The sequence below is a fragment of the Gobius niger genome (assembly GCF_951799975.1).
Source record: "Gobius niger genome assembly, chromosome: 7".
In the NCBI taxonomy this organism is placed as follows: Eukaryota; Metazoa; Chordata; class Actinopteri; order Gobiiformes; family Gobiidae; genus Gobius; species Gobius niger.
This window is the reverse complement of record NC_136858.1, coordinates 34,461,129-34,483,678: the sequence shown is the minus strand read 5'-3', so window position 1 is coordinate 34,483,678 and position 22,550 is coordinate 34,461,129. Positions and strand designations below refer to the sequence as shown.

The window sequence follows — 22,550 nt, the reverse complement described above, 5'->3', positions numbered from 1 at the left end:
TTCGTGCCCCTGGTAGGGTCTCCCAGGGCAAACAGGTCCTTGGTGACGGGTCAGACAAAGAGCGGTTCAGAAGCCTTTCTTTCATTACATTCATTATGTCTTCTTGAGTAAAAAAATTCAGTTTTTTGGTTTCTTTTTGAAAGACACTAGGTAAAAACAAACAAAGCTGTTCAAATACCGTTTCGACGGACAAGGAACTACTTCCGTCTTCGTCAGAGGCGTCTCCCGACGTGCATGATGCGTTTCTCATTGGGATGTTGTTGTTCCCAGTTGTGGCCACACTGACATAAGCAATAAACCTGTCAGTGTGGCCACGCCTTCCGCCGAGTGTTGGTTATTGGAGAAGTGCGTCCCATGTGTGCGCCCTCATCTCTGTTGATGGATCTTATTCCTCGCTTTCTGATCTCTATGGCCTCCCGGATCCAGTTTAACCAGAGCCATAAAACAAAAGGCCACACAAGAAAACCTCAAATCCGCAATATCAGACCACTGCAAAAGGGAAAATCATATAATGGACTGGGAGGGGGCGAGGATCGTGGGAACGGAAGACCACAAGTACAAGCGCTGGAAACGCGTAAGGTATTTGAACAGCTTCGTTTGTTTTTACCTTTCAAAAAGAAACCAAACAACTAAAATTTGGTTCAGAAGCCCCTTATGAGAGACCAACAGGCCTGGTTTGAATCGTGAGTCCGTCCTTATGTGGACCCACCACCTGCAGGAGGAGCCATAAGGGGCTGGTGAAATGTGATTTGGGCAGCTCCAACAAACGGAAAAGTGGAAGTAAATGGATGGACGGATGGATGGTATCGAGAATTGAGTTTTATTTTCAGTATCAAAATCGAGTTTGAAATTTTACTATTATGATAACACTACTGTGAATGGAAGCTAAACGTCCTCGACTCAACCAAACCCAGTCCAGTCGACGATTTAAGCTTCACTGCGATCACCAGAAATAGTCTTTTGTATTTAATCCTTCATATAATCCTTACTTCAACAACAACATCATCACCCCGTGCATGCTTCAATATGCGGCCCTCCATGTATAAACATTTGGGCACATCTGTGTTATGTAAATTGCTGCTTATTACAGGACAGTGAACTGCAGTGTGGGGTTTCCAGATCCACTTTCTGTACTGACATTTTACTTCCACAGACAGAAGCTTCACTGAACAGTTTCCCTGTCTGTTCTTCACATAATCAGCGGTTCTTTGTCAGGATATTATGATTATGGGCCGTCCAGAACACAAAGTATAAATAATCTCGCCGTCCAGGTTTGTACGAACTGATTTATCGACACACGTGCTCCGAATGTCAAGCCAGTGCACGTCACACGATCTCCTGCTCCCAAAATAATCTTTTCTTGGCAGATTTTTTTTACCCGGGGTCTTAAGACGCCGCCGCGCGACTGCAAACACTCGTATCAAAACATCAGCATCACCTTGAGCGGCTGACAGGCGGGAGGAGCAGCTCTCCAAGAACAAAAGCTGCCTGCTCCGACGCAAACTGCACTCAAAACAAATTGCCGCGAGCAAAGTGCTATCATTAATCACGCACGCTTCGCCCCACTGTAACGCGTCAGGGCCATTTACATTTAAGATTTGTTTTTACACTCCAAAGGCAAAAGCAACCGTTTCCCAGAATAAAACCATCTATTAATCTAGCAGTCAATCCGCGCACCTGCAGCGAGGGGGGCGTGCGGGGACACTTATCAAACGCGCCCACTATTTGAAGTGTTTGCAGGAGAACACAGAGTGAATATTAAGGCAAATTCGGCGAGTCTGGATGTGTGGAAGAGCACGGATCTGTATGAATAACTTTGAATTTAATGCAAATAATGTTTCCCAAGGCACTTTGTGGAGCATAATGGATGTATGCAGAATAGATGGGATAGTTAAAGTGTCTGAGGGGCTGAGAGATGGGCTGCACAGCGTGTTAGGGAAGAAGATCTTTAGGAAGGAATGGCCACTGACTAAATCAACACATTTAACATGAACTAATAGTAAACCCAGTTAGACGGTACATGTATGGTTCATCTCAATCTCAAGCAAGGCATTGTACTATATCCTTTGGCAAGACACTTCACTCATCTTGCCTATGTTTGTAGTTTTTGTGTGAAGGTTTCAGCGTGAGCAACAGTGCTGACTCCGATTCTTTATTAAGACTGGGATCAGGGGTGATTTCTTCAAATTCCTGTTGGCCCCCCCACCTTAAAGGAACAGGCCACCGTTATTCCAAACTGAAATATGTTCTTACCTGAGCTTAGACGAGTTCATATGTACCTGTCTGGTCTTTGTGGGTGCCCCTAGAAGCGCTTAGTAGCTTCTAACTTCACCCCGTTTGGAGCTATAGGAATATACTGGGAGAGGCCAAATGCTAACAACATCACCGTGATATGGTCTTACCTGAGCTTAGACGAGTTGATGCGTACCTGTCTGGTCTTTGTGCGCACCCATGAAAGAGCGTGGAAGCTTTCAACTTCACCCCGTTTGGAGCTATAGGAATATACTCGGAGAGGCCAAATGCTAACAACATCTTTGGTCGTTTTGCGTGACTGAGGGCACGCACAAAGACCAGACAGGTACGCATCAACTCGTCTAAGCTCAGGTAAGAACATATCTCAGGATGTAAAAACGGTGGCCTGTTCCTTTAAGCGAGTGCTCGGCTAAAAGCTTACAACCTATTCACCTTATTCCGCCCCGCCCACTTTTGCCACTTTTTGCGTCGTCTCGGCGCCTCGTTTTCCTGACACTTCCGGTCGAGCGCGAAGCCCGTTCATTTTAACGGAGAACGAGGGGAAATATTCTCCACTCAAATCTGACGTTTAGTCGATTGATTTGTGTAAAATGTCCGATGTTCATTTGCAGCGAAATGTCGACACTGCACCGTTTCTCTGTGCGGCCTGAAAACGGCTTTGTTTTTGTGTAGTGACTGATTTTATGCGGACTTCTCCAGCCCCATGTTAACACATAGGAGAAAAGGGGCGGGACCAATTCATGGCGGCGCCCACGCGAACGTCCGGAATAAGGTGAATAGGCCAGTCTAACAGCTCATTTGAAAGCTAAGACCTACAAAACTGATCTAAATGGATCTTTTTCCTTGCATTGTTTCTGTGTTGTCATCGGATTTTTGCCACTTTTTCATCACATTTTTGTCAGTCTGTTGTTGCTCTTTTTATTGCGTTTTCAAACCATTTTTGTCACTTTTTCCCTATTTTTCACATTTTTGTTTTGTCCATTTTTTGTCACTTAAAAAAAAGGCACTATTTTGTTGTGTTTTTGTCAAGATTTTGCCACTTTTTTAAAGAAGCTGGTTAAACAATTGGAGAAGAGCCGGATATGGTGTATTTTGTAAACAAGAAAGTTAGTGGTTTACCGAAGCATCGGTCAGAAGAGCAGAGACTAATGTGAACAATATATGTCGTTTATGCCACAAAGCTTAAAGAGACTAGATGTAAGTTGCTCATTTTATGCTCACTACTGCCACCTCAGGTCTTATGTGTAACTGCAACTTCTATATTAAGCTCGTGCATGACGGCACTTCGGACCCGAATAAACACCTTTTTGAGTGACAGCGCAGGATTTTAGAGGCAGTTGTGGTGAACAGGTCTGGGCTCATTAGGACATGGCTGGAACATGTAGGGGGAGGAAAATACTTAATTTTAAATTTTTTAACCTCCGTATAGTCCCTTTAAGGATTAAAGCAACTCGGTTCAGATTTTAAATGTTGGAGAATGAACAAAAATGCGGAACGGCTTTTTCCATCAACGCACGTTTGCAAAGGGATAAAAAAAAACTTTCGATAGATGGTAACATGAAGAAAATACTCCACATCTATCCACATTGCTATCTCCCTGAATGCTTTTGTCTCTTTGTCTGTAGCTTAAGTCTGCGTTTCTTCAAGTGTGCCCCAGTCTAAACCAGCCTTATCTCCTCCGTGTATTTTCCTATTCTTATTATAGCAGAAACATTATCTGATTGCAGAGGAAAACACTTCCCTTGATGCACTGCAGTGAGCTTTTTTGTGTTTGAAGTGCGGTCTGTAAAAGGCAGAAAGGCAGTGCGAGTCTATTACAAAATGTTCCATTATATTTTTTTTTATTGGGGCTGAGACATTTGAGCGCAAAATGAATTTATGACGTCTCCGCTGAGGGCTGTCTCAAAGGGCAGGAACAGTGGTAAGTTTAACTTCTGTGTAAAATTTAATTTGCGTTCATAATTATCAGTAAGTGGTTGGACAAGTCTGTGTCAGTGACGGGGAGGGGGCTGGACTCTGTTGGTGAGCCTACGGAGAAACGACCCCCTGCACGACTCTGCGGCCGCTCAGAGAAGCCTCTTAGCCCCCACCTGAACCAAGCGCATTTTCTCCAGTTTGGCTTTACCCAAATCTGAAAACTTCTTGAAAAAAAGTGTCAAAATAGCAACAAAAATGAGACGAAAACGAGGATGAAAATGCAACAAATGAGCAACAGAAAAGTGACAAAAAAGTGATGAGAAAGTGACAAAAATGTGATGAAAACGGCCTATAATCTTTTAGATTTGGGTAAAGCTGAACTGGAGAAAATGTGCTAGGTTAACCTCTTACCACCTGCCTGGACCAAACGCATTCTGTCCTCTTTGGCCATTATATAGGTCTGTGTAACACCTCAGTTGAAAGCTAAGACCCACAAAACTGATCTTTTTCCTCGCATTGTTGCTGTGTTGTGTAACCATTTTTATGTTGTTGTTTTTTGGTTTGGTTTTTTTTGGTCACATTTTTGTTGAGTTTTTGTAAAAAAAAATGTTGAGTTTTTGTCACATTTTTGTCTAATTTTTGTCTTTTTTTTGTTTAGTGTTTGTCACTTTTTGTTTGAGTTTTTGTCACATTTTTGTTGAATTTTTGTCATTTTTTAAATTTATTTTTGTCACTTTTTGGTTGAATTTTTGGCCCATTTTTGTTGATTTTTTTGTTACGTTTACATCCTTGTATTCTTCTCATTTTTTGTGGCTGTTTTGGTGCTTTTTTCCCAAGAAGCTTTTTGATTAGGGTAAAGCCAAACTGGAGAAAATGGGATCCGTTCAGGTGGGAGTTAAGAGGTTAAAGGAACAGACCACCGTTTTTTCATACTGATATGTTCGTACCTGAGCTTAGACGAGATGATGCGTACCTGTCTGGTCTTTGTGCGTGCCCTCAGTCACGCAAAACGACCAAAGATGTTGTTAGCATTTGGCCCAATGTGTTCCTATAGCTCCAAACGGGGTGAAGTTAAAAGCTAAGCTCTTCCATGTGCACAAAGACCAGACAGGTACGCATCAACTCGTCTGAGCTCAGGCAAGAACATATCTCAGTATGGAAAAACGGTGGCCTGTTCCTTTAAGGCAGGGGTTAAGAGGTTAAGTTAGGTGTGCCTTTGAACCTCTTACCTCCTGCCTTAAAGGAATAGGCCACCGTTTTTACATACTAAGATATGTTCTTACCTCACTTTAGTCGAGTTAATATATCCCCGTCTGGTCATTGTCCGCGCGCTCTGTCACGCAAACGGAGCACATACGCAGCCTCTCCCACATGTCACATAGCTCCGAAAAAGCTCACGATAGAAGCTACCAAGCTCTTCCACGTGTTCCCTATTTAAATAAAGTTACGTGAAGTGTTTTCATGCGAAGTATATTTACACAGAAATGTAGCATGTCGATTTTATAAGCAAATAAAAAGGGGCACTATATTGTGAGGCGTAATGATACGAGGAGCAAAACGTCCGCGCAGTAACTCCTAAAGGTTATTGACGGAAGTGAGCGGGGGAAGTCTTTAGGAGTTACTACGCGGACGCTTTACTCCTCGTATCATTACGCCTCACAATATAGTCCCCCTTTTTATTTGCTTATAAAATCGACACGTTACATTTCTGTGTAAATATACTTCGCATGAAAACACTTCACGTAACTTTATTTAAATAGGGAACACGTGGAAGAGCTTGGTAGCTTCTATCGTGAGCTTTTTCGGAGCTATGTGACATGTGGGAGAGGCTGCGTATGTGCTCCGTTTGCGTGACAGAGCGCGCGGACAATGACCAGACGGGGATATATTAACTCGACTAAAGTGAGGTAAGAACATATCTTAGTATATAAAAACGGTGGCCTATTCCTTTAACCAAGTGCATTTACTCCAGTTCAGCTTTACCCAAATCTAAAAGCTTCTCATGGAGCTTAGTGTAGCAGCTTATTTGAAAGTTAAGACCTACAAAACTGATTGTAACTTTTATGTTGCGGGTTAGGATTAGGGTTTTTAGTGTTTTTTTGTGTTGTTGTAATTTTTATCTTGTCGTGTTTTTGTTGCTTTTTCATCGCTTTTTTTTGCTGCTTTTTTGTCATGTTTCCGCTACGTTTTTGTCACTTTTTTTTTTGGTGTCTTTTTTATTGTGTTATTGTTGCTTTTCTGACACCTTGTTGACGCTCTTGTGAGGCTTTTTCATCACTTTTTAAGCCATGTCTTTGTCGCTTGTTTATTGTGTTTTTATCCCTCTGGTGTTGCTTTTTTTTTGTCACATTTTGTCGCATTTTCACCATGTAGAAGTTTTCAGATTTGGGTAAAGCCAAACTGGAGAAAATCTGCTCGGTTCACGTGGGGGTTAAGAGGTTTACAAGTCAGTAGTAGATACTCAAAGACTTCCTAATTTCGCGCGGTTTCAGCGTGTGATTCCCGTGCCACCTCATGACACGTTGATCTTATCCCTTCATTAGATCTGGCTTAATGCATTCACTCCGGGCTCCAGTCCAGGCTAATGGAGCGTGCTCACTCGTAAAACATCCGACATCGTGTCTTGTTGTCACTCATGAGACTCGAAACGCTACTCACAGCGACACGGTCCTGTTGGGAAGGAAGCTCGGGTGCAGCGCGTCCATGAGCTCCGCGTCATCGCACACCACTTTGACGCGCTGAGGCTGCTGCCGGCTCAGCTCCTTGGACCTCTCCGCGGCGCAGTGACAGCTCTCCACGATCAGGTCCGGGCAGTCCGTGTTGCCCGCGGCCAAATCCCACACGAGCGCCACGACGCAGAGCCACGCCGGCAACTTCATGGCGCTACCCGGACTTTGCGAGCACTTCGTCTTAAGTTATGTCATCCAAGTTTGCGCGAACCATTTCAATTTGTTTTTCCTTCCTTGTAAAAAATCCAACTTGCGGAGTTCTCACGCGATACGAGCGCAGATAGTCCCAGCTAATATCCAAAACAAGCCATTATCGATGTCGTAAAAGCGCGTGTTACATCCTTATAGTCCATAATGCGTTCACTGCCGCCCCGTGCGTAAAGTAAACATCCCACGGTGCGCTTCCAAAGTACCGGCAAAGTTCACCACGTGCAACTTCAGTGAAAAGAAACAATGGTCCGTCCACGGTGGAAAAGAAATAAAATCCATGATAAAAGCGCGTGTTTTAGTGGCGTCGAGATCAATTTGGGGCTGACTTTCATCTCTCCTGCACTTCTTGCGCCCTTGGACTTGTTGCGCAGTGTCCAAAGTCCCTCCTCCTCCTCCTGAGCCCGGGCAGGACACAGCGTGGGCTCAATCACCGCTCATTCAAAGGGAGCAGCGAGTTACAATGGGCACTCAGATATCGGACAGCTCTGCCAAAGTGCAGCAGTCAAGTCCGTCTGTGGGATTTGGAATTCGTGGAGCTGCACAAAATAGGTCAAAAGTTTTGTTTTGTTTTTCTCATTAGTTTTCATTCTAAAGAAATCAATACCTTAATTATACGATTTCCAATTAGGCTACTTCATCAAGGCTGATCGTAGATGTGCCAGCTAATTTTAACATATTTTATCAAACTTTTTTTTTTTACATTATTGCAATAAATAAATTAAAAAAAGGATGGTGTGCAATGGCTGTAATTCTCCACCTGGGCGTCAGGACCCCAATTGGCGTTCCCAGAGCTTCTGAATTAAAGTTTTAATTATAGTTAAATCGCTTTTTTAAGCCATTATACAACAACTGTGCAAGGAAATTTGTCCAGTAAGGAGCAGTGGGTGGCGTCAGTACCGCCCCGGAACCCATCTCCAGATGTTAAATATAATTCTTAAAGGGGGGTATTATGCAAAATTGACTTTTTCAAGCTTTACATCATGTTATTATGTCATTCCCTCATTAAAAACATGCCTGAAGTGTTGCACTGGAACATTCACGTGTTTTTGAGTAATCTGTAAAAACTCTGATGGCGGCCATTTTAGGGATGGGTTTGCCTGAGTCCTCCTAGGAACGCCCCCACCTCCCGGAGACGCCTCCGAGCTTTCGTCACCAGCCGAGTAACCAACCACTGCTCCTCAGCAGAACCCCCTCCCCACTGATGCCACAGACAGCGTGTGGAGGGGGCGTGCCGGAACGGGTCAGAGGTTCTTAAAGAGACAGAGGCCTATTTCAAGACATTCGCTACAGCCATTTTGAGAGAGCAATTTTATACAAGGCAGTTATTCTAATTTACTGCATTGTGCATTGTGTGATATAGACTGGTGCTATGTGATTGAAAAAAGCATAATACCCCCTCTTTAACTGAAAACAATGTTGAGGTCAATTAACAAAATAAATATAAATATAAATACATACTTAACCAGATCTTGGCTACATTTATTTAGTTTTTAAAATGGGAGCCCGGAGTGTTGATTATTTTGGGGTCCTGGCCTGAAAAGTTTGGGAACCTGTGCAATATGGTACTACTTTTTTTCCCCTACAGTTTTCACACCTTCAGCACCTGGCAACATGCTTCGTTAAATATGTTTTACATTCAATCTGAAAATACTTATGAGTAAAAACTTCAGACTCGTGTGTGCTGTACCGTGGGATTAGATTAGACAGTGTGTAGTCTGGCATGTGGAGTCCCCCAGGGCTCTGCTGCGGGACCCGCTGCAGTCTGAAGCCTCCGTTTATCAAAGCCAAACATTTACACAGAGCAATGATGAAACTTTGTCTTATCCCGAGTTTATCCATGAGCCGCAGCCAGACAGCTGTTTGGATCCGGCTGTGCTTTCCGTACACAAGCTCTACACAAAACAAACCTGAAGTAACCTGCGGTTTACGGCAAATTCATAAGACATGCTACTTACAGATGATGCAATGAAGTGCACAAATGCTTCGATTTTAGACAACATTCTGGCAGTGTTTTTTGATTGAGATGGGGGCACGTAAACTTACTGTTGATCAGCTTTTTAAGGTGTTGGAAAGATTAATAATGTCACTAATATGGCTATGGGTTCAACATCAGCCATTTCTTTTCAACATTTTAATCGCAAATATTTGTCTGTAGCTGCACAGTGACACTGCTTAACCTCTTAACTCACATCTGAACAAATCCCATTTTCTACAGTTTGGCTTTACCCTAATCAAAGAGCTTCTTGGGGAAAAAAGCACCAAAACAGCCACAAAAAATTAGAAAAAACAAGGATGTAAACGCAGCAAAAAAGTGACAAAAATGTGACAAAAAAGTGACAAAAATGTGACAAAAATGTGACAAAAATGTGACAAAAATTAAACAAAAATGTGACAAAAAATCAACAAAAATGTGACAAAAAATCAACAAAAAAATTACAAAAACTCAACAAAATTACAAAAACTCAACAAAAATGTGACCAAAAACTCAACAAAAAAATGACAAAAACTCAACCAAAAAGTGACAAAAACTCGACAAAAAAATGACAAAAACTCAACCAAAAAGTGACAAAAATTAAACAAAAATGTGACAAAAAATCAACAAAAATGTGACAAAAAATCAACAAAAATGTGACAAAAACTCGACAAAAATGTGACAAAAAATCAACAAAAATGTGACAAAAAATCAACAAAAAAATGACAAAAACTCAACAAAAAAATTACAAAAACTCAACAAAAATGTGACCAAAAAAAAAACATATAAAAGGTGACACAACCCAGCAACAACGCGAGGAAAAAGATCAGTTTTGTGGGTCTTAGCTTTCAAATGAGGTGTTACACAGGCCAATAGCCAAAGAGGACAGCATGCATTCGGTTTAGGCGGGTGGTAAGAGGTTAAAGGTCCAAAGTCAAAAACATGTACAATGGCTTATACTATCCGAGCCTCTGAGTCACTTCAGATGGCATCGTACCATTTGACAGTAAATAGGGCTGCCGAAATATCTCTATATGCTAACTGTATATTTGTGATGCTGTGGGATGGTGACATTATGGGTCTTTTGAGAAATATTCAAGCAGCAAAAATATATGCACATCACCAGGTGCAAGGCTACGAGTGAACAGTGAAAAAGCCCACAGACTTACTCCAATGAAACTGCTTCTTTTCAGATGTTTTGATCCGAGTGGATTTTACTTCTTTTTGGAAATGTGGAGTGGAGTGGAATTGAATGTTAATGTAAGCAAGTAAGTAAGTGCTTTATTTGTCATTGTACAAGCGTATAACAAAATTGTGTTCATGTGTTAGTCCTGAGCCGCTGCAACTGAGCTACCACTGTGGGCCAACCTGACAAGCATGTTTTTAGTGGTAGAGAAAACCATAGCACCCGGAGGAAACCTGGCTGGCAGCCTTCAGTCTCCTCTGATCCTCTCAAATACTGCACCGCCTGCTGGGTTCGGTCCCGTTTCAGAGCGTGGTGTCCTGCACTGGTCAGCTCCTCCTCCACCTCCTCCTTCCTCTTCCTCCTGCGCAGCTCCCTCCAATCCACAACAGTCTTTCACCATCTTCTGGAAATGGGAATTCATCTGTTTCATTCTCCAGCGAACGTCCATTAGCCAGAACAATAGCAGGGACACAAGGCCTGTGTGGCTTAGCTGCGAGTCTTGCCCAGATACCTTCTCCTTTATCTCTTCCTTGTTTCCTGCAGATCCTCTTGTGACGCCTCCATTGTGCTGCAGGTGCGGGGGGCTCTTGGTGTCTCTTCAGTGTTTCAGAAGAAGAAATTTGTAGGTCTCAAATGTCTTTAGCTCATAAACTTGCTGTTTGTTTACTTTTAAAAAGCTTTCTTCAGGACCAATACGGACTCTTTGTAGTAAAAAGTAAAAAAAAAAATCTGCCGAACCTCACAAAACATGGCAAAGACATACAAAAGCATCCAGTAAAACAATGTGGAACAAAGAAACCACAAATGCAGTTTGTATTAGAATAAGCAAAACACATAGCTGTACCAAGAGAGAAGGAGGTGTAGTTACCACGGAAATCCTGTATTTTCCATGGATCAACATTATCCCAAAAACAATGTATTTTAAAAAACAAAATAAAAATTAAAAAGTAGAGAAAAGAGCCGTGTAAGCACTCAGTTAAGAGCTGGGGTGTCTCCTGCTAAATTCATCAGTGTCCAAGCGCTTTTATGTGAACAACAACTTTAGTGTTTTGCATTTTCAAAACTCAATTTGTTCATCTTCATGGAATATGCAGCAATCCCACAGATCTGAGTGGTTTTGACGACACAGTCCTGAGCTGTATGCACGAATACACAGGCGTCTTCATCAGGCGCGGGACATCGTCACAATCTAGAATTTGAAAAACAAACAATTGTAATTTTCTGCATCAGGAAACAGTGAGATGGAGATGAGGTCTGAAGTGCACAGGAGCGTTGTATGATTTTATACAGGCTTTTTTATAGCTCTGAGTCGATTAGCAGCAGTTTGCAGCAGCCCGAGGCCGGAGCACTTTATGAGCAGGAGACACACTTGTAAACCTGACACTCATTTCAATGACAGCCGTAAATAATCATTATGAGCTGGATTTGCACCAAGTTGATGCAGAAGCACAATGTTCCACGACTGATGGCTGTTTAAAAAAACAGGATTTAATAATACATTTATTTAAAATACGCAAATGCACTTTGGACAGAAAGGGGGATACAGGAGATACCTTTTTATTTAGCCTTAATGAGGATGCAGTGGCTTAAAAATGTGCGCCCACAACCCCAAAGGTCGCCGATTCAATATCAGCTCTTACCAGTGCCTGCTGCCATGTCCTCTCTATAGCAAAGGCTCCATTATGGCTCTTGGCAGTGGACTGTTCGCTGAATATGCGCACCTCGGTGACAGGAGCAGAGAGAGAGAGGAGAGGAGACAGGAGAGGAGAGTGACCCAGTCAGCTCCCATGTGTCGGGGCGAGGTGCGTCCCCTGTGTGTCCAAATTCCTCCCTCATTATCCACATTGTGTCCAGCGCAGGAGCACAGCACAAAGGATTATTCAGGCCGCTCCCACTGACCCTGCTCCAGATCTGAGCGCTATTCTCTTGCAGGACATGCGAACAATAATGTCTATGAAAAACAATCTCGAATTGATAGCTTTATTAGTATTAATATCAAGGCCTGTTCTATGCGAAATCAACTATGATGTTACACTGTACATTAGGGGTAGGCAACGTCAGGCTTGGGGGCCAAATCCGGCCCTCCAGCACAGATCCTCTGGCCCTCAATGTGATTTTGATACATTAACACTTAAAAAATGTTTAGGGTTAAATGGGAGGTGCTCCAGGCATGTCCTAGTGGGACAAGGTCTCGTGGAAGGCCCAGGACACGCTGGTGGGAGTATGTCTCCGAGCTGGCCTGGTATCGCCTCTGGGTCCCCCAGAACAGCTGGAGGAGGTGTGTGTGGATCGGGAAGTCTGGGCATCTTTGCTGAGACTGCGGCCCCCGCAACCCGGCCCCGGATAAAGCGGAAGAAAATGGATGGATGGATGGATGGGAGAAATACTGTCAATACACCCAACTAGGTCATATTATGTACAACTCTGGCATTTGTAGAAAGTGCACTGGGATAATAATAATTTTAAGGAAGAAATGACATCAATATACTTGAATTAAGAGATTCAAGTAGATTTCGTCTGGTCTTAGATCAGATTAAAGCATCTTATCGCCAATGGAACAAGTCATTACTCTCTTAATTCAGATTATATTGTATAATTTCAAGTGAAAAACAAATCTTTTTAAAAGTAAAAGTTCACTTGTCTGATTTCAAAGTGGGTTTTATGCTTGTTCCATTGGCATTAGCATTTTGTATCTTTATCTTAGATTAGTTCAAACAGACTCAAATTCAACACAAATAACCTTTTTTCAAGCAATTTTAAGTCATTTATCTCATTTAAGATGGTCATTTTTCCAGTGTTGTGTTTTACTTTGGCCTAAAAATGGCGGCTCCCTCCGTTAAGAAAACTTGCCTACTCCAACTGTACATCTTCATCAGAAACATACCTGGCATAGTGTCTTCTTTCATTAGTGCATATGCATTTTGAGCCCCTCTTCCGCGCTCTCAAAACGCCAGCCCACACTCCAGGAAACATCATGCGGCAGAATCGTTCTCTAAACACACAAACATATTACTAGACCCTTCCAAAGACTTCAGTAAACACCTCCAGGCAACCCCAGTGTAGACCCTCGCAATATTAAAAAGTGATTAGTCCAGAGTCGATTGGGCTGAAGCTGTGCAAACACCCCCCTCCTCCTCCTTCTCCTCATGTTGTCTCAGTGGTTTAACTGTTCACAGCTCTCCATTATAACCCTATGACAGAGATGAATGGCCCAGGCCCGCAGCAGTGGCAGACCTCACTAAATATTTACCTGTTCCACTGTTAGTACTGAGGGACTATACAGCCAGGGGGCGACTCAGGTTATTAGGTTTTCATGGAGTTCTGAGTGTGTTATATCAGTGCAAAAATAGCTATTGTGTGCTCTGACAGGTATAGATCCATATTTGAGAACAGAGGCAGACTTTTTCACTGGGCTGGTCCATAGGGCGACATTGAGATATCCATTGTCAGTGAGTCAGTGAGGTAAGGTTCAGGATGCAACACTTGAATAGAGCTCCACAGTCCCGCCCCTTGTGGTACTGTTGCTCCGGAAGCAAAAAATCCCTGTCTACACGGCCGTCGATTTTCCAAAAATTCAAATATTAAGAGTTTAACGTCCCCGCAAAAGCTAATCAGCTATGTAGCAATTCGTGACCATAAAATGTTTAATTTCAAAGACATAAGAAGACATGATGTTGAAGAAAAGGCAAAGGTACAAGGCTGTGACATCATTCACTTCCTGACTATAAAAACTCTGTATCCCAAGAACCATTGCGACATCGCGCCCGCTGGTCAAGGCAACGAGGTTTTCAGCAAACACGGTTCTATATTATTTCACTATTAAACAATCTGAATCATGCTAATTGGAATAAAAATGATCGGTGGTTCGTTTAATTGGATCGTTGGGAACATTTTTTTGATCCATCTGACATTTTTCTTACTATCAGTGTTAGATATGGATAAAACGTCAACTATCTGCCTGCATTATGTTTAATACATTATTTATTATGTGTTCTCTACATTACAATAAATAAATATGTGTGGGAACGTGAAGCTCCACCAATCAAAAGCCTCGTAGTAGATCATGGGACTCCCGAGCATCCTGGGTAATGTAGTTCTAGGACGAAGGCTCGCAGTTAAACTGTATTTTTTCGGAAACTAGATGGATCTCATACGTGCTTTTTTCACCTGCATCTGACTTTGCGGTCGCTTTATAACCACAGAGCTGGATTCAGCCCAAGCTGGCGTAGTTACGGAGTTAAAGACTTTATTCGAAATCAATACGGTCTCAAAGCAAGGGGAATTTTACTTCCGGACCGGAGAGGAGGCGGGACTGTGGAGCTCTATTGTCCACATTCTGGTCTTTTCTACCTATTTGTCAAAGTTTAGTGACATAAATAAAGTTGAACTGAACTTGTTACTGACCTGGAATACAAGCCGAAGATTTCCTGCGACTAATCAGGGCATCGAGAGCTGCGTTGGTGACTGAAGTAATCAAGAAACGTGGTACTTTCTGAATCAGGAATGCTCCATCTGTTTCGATTAATCAGACTTCATGATTGACCTGGATGCTTTCGTATTCCTGTCGTTTGATAAATTGATGCTATAGTGCTGCTTCTTGTAAATACAACAAGATGCACGTTTATTGTTCAAAATTGCCGATAAATCAACACTGAAATGCTGCTAAAACTAAAAAGTAATGGATGAAACAAATGAACGCCGTTATTGCCCCTGAGGGGAATCTGTCTCGCACTGAGAGCTTTAAAGCCGGAGAATCACAACAACAGCCATAAAGATAACTATAGCACAGTTCAATAAGGCCATAAAAAGCAGGAATAGCTGTAAGTAGTTTAAAGTGATAGTCTGTAAGTATAAGGAGAGAGACAGATTGATTTCTTGAAAGCCACATCTACTTTGCACAATGAGGGACACACATCATTTTCAAAAGTTAACAATGAAGCTTATCTCCTGATTGGACCTGACAGGCTGGTTCACAGAAAGGTTCGTCTCATTGGTCAAAGGCACGGCACTGGGGATTCTGATAAGCTGATGAGCAAAAGGAGGGACTTCAGTAAAATATAATATTTAAATATTACTTACATTACGTCAAATTCATAATCAGAATCAGAATGGGTTTTATTGCCACTGTCAGTGAACAGGTTCACAAGCTAGGAATTATCTTCTTTTAAATCTGTTAAACTATAAGGTCATGCATAAAGTAGATTCCAAATAAAATCTGATGAGAATAATTTGACACAAAACGACAGGTGCATTAAAGCAATACTAAGTACTGTGTTTACCTTAATAAATCCTTTTTGTAGTCCCTGTGGGGGAAATACAAGTGTTAATGGGATGATTGGAGGGTCTTTCATCTCCCCCTGGCGTCTCTGGACAGAAAACCACAATTGCAACTCCACTGCCACCGGACCGGAGCCACCAATACACACTAATAGAATCACGAAGAAGGAGCTAACAGGCTAACAGGCAAAGCGAACTGCTGGCTAGCACCACTTAAACAGTATTTACAGCCAAGTCTGAGTGAAAAAAAATGATTTCCATTGTGTAGTTGGATGTACAATATCCCTCTCTCCCTTCGCCTTTTCTGTCAGCGTAGTATTTCCTTTCACGGACAATTAATAAGTTAAAAAATTGCAACTTGCTACGACACCTGCAGTTGCGCTTATGGCCTCTAGGGGCAAGAGTTACTTAGTACTGTTTTAAGAGTTAGCAGCAGATCAGAGTGTGGACAATAGAGCAGTGCAAATGTTTGTGACTACATTCTTGAGTCTGATACAGAGTTATTGGATCTTTTTTGTTCATGAGTCTGATGGCAGAGGGGGAAAAAAACTGCAGGGCCAGGCGCACAATTATACTTTTCCACTTACACTAGGTACTCAGAGCGCTTTACAGCAAGCAACCTCATTCATACACCAATGTACGCAGACACTGGAGGCGAGGTGGGTGAAGTGTCTGGCCCACCTGCTCCACTGTCACTTAAAAAAAGGCACTGCGTCTTCATTTAAACCTGGATTGACGTAAATTGCATGAACATTTTCACACATTTTCGGGTGTTGAGATTGAGGAAGTAGGATAGACTCCATTTGTTTTCCAGCCATTGGATCTGGCCACCCTTCATTATTTGTTGGCCTCATTCTGCTTTCTGAGTGGATAATTGTATGGAGAATCAAAAGAAAAAATGTAAACATGAAACAACTTTTGCATCACGAAAATGTAAACCAACATCTGATCTTTACCTCCTTTCTGGTGACACAGGCTGGTCACGTTTCTGAATTATTTCCAAAACTCCAACATATCCTACCGGTAACATTTCATGTCTAAAATTTACTCTTTTTCCAGCTTTGGCCTTGTTTCTTTGTATGCACTGAGCTGTAGACAGATGTTCCCCAGGCCATGCCTAGCAGCTCTGCTCCCTTCGGGACACCCAGAGGCAGTGCGTGATGGATGGGTTAAACTCCGCTGAATAATCTCCCCACAGGCCAATAACGTGCTCACATTAAACGTTATACACTCGTTTAAGGTCTGCAATGATGGACACTGTTGATTTCCATGTGTCAGAGCCATACAGAAATGCAGACAGACTATTGACCGTGTTGAAAACTCAATGTGAATGGCAATTTTGTGGGCCTGCCTTTTGAGGTGTCACGGGTGAAGACGTTTTTTGGTCAAGTTTAAAGATGAAGAGTGGAGGCGCCGACACATCATCTCATTCTCAAAGTGAAAGGTCTTTTATTTCCAGATGCTGCTGCTAATTATATTGTAGATGGGTACGTGTGGATCAGTGGCATTTGTGCAGACAATATCTGGCATACAGTCCTTTAAATGCCACATGCAAAATGTCTGGAGCAGAGCCGTGGGAGGGCAAAGGGTTAATCACTCTCTATCGCTGCAAAATCAGCTCCCTGTGCAATGGATATGGACAAAAGAACATGCAAATGATTTTTATAAATGAATCTCTTGCCAGTTTTCCTTGTTTTATAACTTAAAGTGATAGTCTGGAGTTTGTCAGGAAAAAAGAGAGAGAGCTCTCTTTTTGAAAAAAAACTGCTCAAGCTCCCGCCCCCTCCCCTCCTGATTTGTCGGGGAAGCCACGCCTGTTTTCCCGTGCACGCGCGAGGTTCAATGGGCCAAGAAGTGACGAGGAGAGACATTACGGTGTCAACAATGGAGTTTTCCAAGGTAACAACAATACATTTTATGTTAGAAAATTGTTGTGTTTTTTGACGAGGATAACACGTTTATGCAGCTAACTTTGTACTGAAATGTCAAATAAACTGGTATATTCAGTAAACATGTAGTTTTGACATCGTTTGGCATGGTTTATAGCATGCGACATTGTGTTTACTTCTTTGATATGCTAACAGCTAGCGTACGATTTATTGTCCTCTCGTCTTTTTGGTGTGTTTTAGACCATTTCAGATTTAGGCCATATTTCTTTTGTTTTTCTAATTATTTTATCTTTCATCTTCTGCAAAGCTCTGTAATGGGAGGATCCTCTGATGAGGAATAAACCCCACCTGCAGCATCAAGCAGACCATCTCCAAAAGCATCTGTGGCCAGGGTCGTGGAAGCATGTTGGAGACCCAGCTTTAGACCTTAGTGAAGAGGATTTAGCCCCTGGTCATAATCAGAGGCTACACTTCGAACGTGTAAGTCCCTTCAGAAGTCTGTGTAACCATTTACAGCAATTGTAATAAAAAGTTTTAGTATAACAAAACTACTCTTTCTTTTGGTATGCACAATCAGAATATGACTCTGGAGGTCAGGACGGTGGACAAAGACCCTGATGTCATCATCTCTCACTCTGCACCTCCTGGACACACCCCAGTGCAGAAATGCCCACTGATATTGAAAAAAACATGCTGCTGCAGCCTCCAGTGAACTGCATATCTAAAGTGTCACAGAAACTAAATCAGACACACTGATCCTAGTGGGCCCTACATTGGATTTATGCCACATGTTGAGTGTAATTAACATTTCAGTTGAAGTCACTTTGCTTTGTTTTCGTGAGAATAAAGAATGCAATGTAATACAGTTTGTAATTTCAAAGCACACACAGCAACACATTACCTAAAAAAAAACATGCACAGAAATACCATCTCATAACTTGTCAGGGAAACATGGTTACACATAGAATCAAACAATGGTCAAATACTTTTCAACAACTATTTATTTATTTATTTATATATATAAAAAAAACATTATTTCTGTGGCAATTGTTGACCTGTAAAAAAACAAGGATAATGTTATGGATACATAGACGTATGCAATTTCTATAGTCAATATTGTGAGAAGAATAAATGAGTCCATACCATCTCCTTATGTGCTGGTGTTGGAGTAACTCCTGGGTTGTTGGGTCAGTTTACAGCAAACCCAGTTGTCTGAGGATCTCTTTGCGCGGCGTGCAGCAACAATCATTGTCTGGAGCTCTGGAATATATGAATTGTCCTTCTCAACCTTCACTGTATACATCCTGCAGCACCTGGACTTTTTATTGAATACTTTCCGGTATCTGAAATAGGGACAAAATAATGCTAAAAAAGTAAATCGTAGAAAAGCAATGAAGATACATAGTTTACAAAATGTGTACATACTGAATGCAATTATACATCCATCAGTATTCCTCTGTGCAGATCTGTGTGCACGGTGAGGGCTGAGAGTGGCATTCTTATATCCATAATGGGCAGGTCATAACTGAGTCTTTTGCGGGCGTACATAAGAGGACTGTGCAATGTCTCCAGGCGTGCTGTTGATCCACAAAAATAATGCATACTTTGAAGCTTCTATAATTTACATTTAAAAAGAAATTGCAAATACAATACCTAAACTTCACATACTTTGGTACTTCTTTGAACCAACATTCTTTCAGAATGACCTCACGCCGTTGAACCTTTCACTGTCCACTCGTTCACTTTCCAGTGCGTTGCGTTCATGCAGCAGAGCCAGACATGATCACAGATGTCTTAGTTCACTGTAGTACTGTGAAACATCCCTTTTGCTGGCCTGCCTACACAGAAAAGACACAAAAATCAAATACATGTACAGTATAATGCACAATAAGCATCTTTTACAAAGCTCACAATTTTACTTACTGCATGGAACTTTTTGACAAAGTTCTTAGTCCCAGCCGCATCATGTGTGCTCCACACCACTGTCTTTGTATATGCCATTTCCTGTGTCAGGATTATAAATTAAAATAAGAATTATAATTGCTTTAGATGTGTCCAATTATAAGTTTCATAACAAACAAACGATGACATTGAAAAGAGCAGAAATGTGTGAGTGGGCATCAGGACTCACTTCTGTAATGTTGACCTCTGCCTCCTGCTCACGTATGTGCTGAAGGTCATTCAGGTCTGTTTTCCTTCTCAGAGAGGCCCCTGAACACAGTGTGAAAAATGAGTATTATGTACAAAGGTTTACATGTTCTGTTGCGTGTCTATATCTGCATGTATTTATGTGGAACAGGACTGGGTTGGTTTAAACACAAGCTCAAATCCTCACAGTGTGGCTGTTCTCCTCCTCAGGAATACCAAGTGATGGTAAACTAAACAAAAAACAAAAACATTATTTTCATTTCAGTGTCAATGACCAGTGTGACAACTATACAGATACCAAACATGTTTTACTTACTCTCCGGTTCTTGAAGTAGAAGCTTCCTCCTGCTCCAAGATGTTCACTCCCTCTTCAAAATCATTATCTCTACAAATACAGGATAATGGCAGTTTATGAATTATTTCCTAAACTGACACTCAACCCATGAGGGTTGTTTTGTGGTGTTTGGGTGTCTGTTTTTCCATAGCATCAGCAAGGCTTACCTATTTTTAGTAAGTAATGCACACCATTTGATTAGACTATTATCCTCAACCCACTACAGTTCACACGTCTATACTTTGTTTCTGTGGTGATTTTTTTAATTTCAATGCACATTTTTTTCTGCCCTTTACCTTCACTGTCGTGTTGTGTGATAATCTAATTTACCCCAAAACATTCTTACCTCTCAGAGAAGTCCCCGTGTATACTTGATAGTGCTGACACAGAAATATGAGCAGGAAATAGTGGTTGTTTTTTTAAATATATTTTGGAGTAGATATTGGAACTCCTGATCCGGTTTGGTAACTGGAAACATAAAGTGATGTATATTTACACAAAATGTAGCAACGACATTGTGCAAGTCTAATACAATTCTTACAGAGTAAGCTATATTTTTAATCACATTTTCTTCAATAACGCACGTAGCCCACTGGCCCTCATTTATTTATCGTACAATGAAGTTCAGATGCAAGCACTATGTTTAGGTTTTGACATTGCATATACTGCTTGTCTGCACGTCTCCAAATCTCAATGCTACATTTGATGTAACAGTTTGCACAGAAATATACATGGTCAGTTCACGTGCATGTAAAGTAGTGAAAACATCCGCGGTGACCAGTGTCAGTGTTTACAGTAGGCTAACCTATAGCTTTATAACGCCATGCAAACAGGTCATAGTTAGCTAGCGTATTAGCGCTTAGCATATGCAAAAACCCTAACCATGACGGACTAAATTCAACTAATTATCGTCATGAAAACTTCAAAATGTCATGCATTTACCTGTAGAAACTGCCATCTCTCTTCCTCCGTGCTGCAGCTGGGCTCACGTAGCTCCGTCCATCTGTTGAACTACTCTCCGATATAAATTCCACATCTGTCTTGCCCTCGTTTTTCTGCTAGTTTAGAAGATGGACTTTTGAAGTGTTTACATTTCTGATGAGAAGGAGCAGGCAGTCGTAGCTTCTGGCTGTTGTTGTCATAGTTGTTGTCCAGAGCGGCGCTCGGGCGCAATGGCGGATCCAGGTACGAGAAACACTCTCTGCGCGTGCTCAGTTCTCGGGCGCGAGCCTGCAGCGCGCATGAAGTGTCAATCATCGTCTTGCTCGCATTTTATTGGTCTACGCGATCGGCGAACGGGCTCTTGAGTAGTTGCTGAGATCAGGGAAGGTGGGACTTAAAAAATATATAATAATATATATTTGTACTCACTATATATCAAATTTTAAGGCCAGGAGGTCAATTTTGTGCATTTCTTAAAAAATGTAAAACATTTAGACATCCAGACTATCACTTTAATCTAATACTTAATCTAATACAAACGTGTACACTTTTGGAGTCTTCTTATTTATTCATTGATTTACATGAGTTCTGCTTGCAAATTGTGGAGTGTGAATAAAACTGAATAAATATGTACGGCAATCAGTCTCCCTGCTTAGCCTGCTTCTAACTGGTTGGCCTCCAAGCAGCTTTAACTCATAGGTCAAATGCAGAAGATGAATTAACCTTTTGGAGCAATGTAGTAACACTTATTGAAGACAAACTCTTGAGTTTCTTTGGCTTTTCTACTACTGCTACTACTTTCCATGGCCGCAAAAAGTGGCAGTTAAATTACACGCCCAATAAAAGCAGGAAATAACCAAGAGTAACCATGGTAACAGTGGTTGTGAAAGCTACTCCTAATGCTAATTTTAGCTGGACCTCAGCGCAGTGAACAACAGCATGGAATAAAATATAATTACATGTTAGTCACAGCACAGAGCCGGGGTCCTAAGTGCCACACTGTGCCAATAAGAGGCGGCATAAAAACTAAGGCTGAATACACTATGGCCCGGACCGGTTACACATCAAAATATGAAATTAAAATCTCTGCAAAGCTGTGTGGTTATTTCTCCAATTGATACTAAGTACTGACTACCAACTGTAAAGCAAAAATGTGTTCAGTACCGACCAACATTCTTCCGAACGTTTGTGCATTTACTTATAATCAGGGGTGGGTGGAGTAGCCAAAACATCCACTCAAGTCGGAATAGTGTTACTTTAAAATAATTGTACTTAAATAGAATTATAAAAAAAATGGCCTAAATAATTACTCAACTAACCTCTTCACCCCCGCCTGAACCTAGCCTGGTTTTACCATACCCTCGTACTCATTGCATTTCGTACAAGGGTCTGGACCTTCACAATTGAGCTCCGTGCGGCACGGTAGCGCAGGGGTTAGTGCTCTCGCTTCACAGCTAGAAGGCCCGGGTTCGATTCCCACCTGGACGGGGCCTTTGCATGTTCTCCCCGTGTCTGCGTAGGTTTCCTCCGGGTACTCCGGTTTCCCCTACCACTAAAAACATGCACAATAGGCCAGGATGAATGATGTGTGTGAGTGATTGTATGGTGGTGGTCAGAGGGTCCGTTGGCGCAGACGTGTGTAGTCGCGAAAGCGCTTCTGACAGTCTCCCCCAGGGGAAACTGAAGCTACAAA

The 22,550-nt window shown here is 41.9% G+C and overlaps 1 protein-coding gene across 1 annotated transcript in view; it reads right to left on the bottom strand.

Annotated features, from left to right (window-relative positions):
* adgra1b (adhesion G protein-coupled receptor A1b) overlaps positions 1–7,120 on the bottom strand; it is a 414,503-nt gene extending 407,383 nt beyond the window's left edge. The window contains exon 1 of the mRNA XM_079560565.1: positions 6,829–7,120. Coding sequence (XP_079416691.1) covers positions 6,829–7,049 — 221 coding nt within the window. The 5' untranslated portion in view covers positions 7,050–7,120. The remainder of the gene's footprint in view (positions 1–6,828) is intronic.
* Between the last annotated feature and the right edge of the window lie 15,430 nt (positions 7,121–22,550).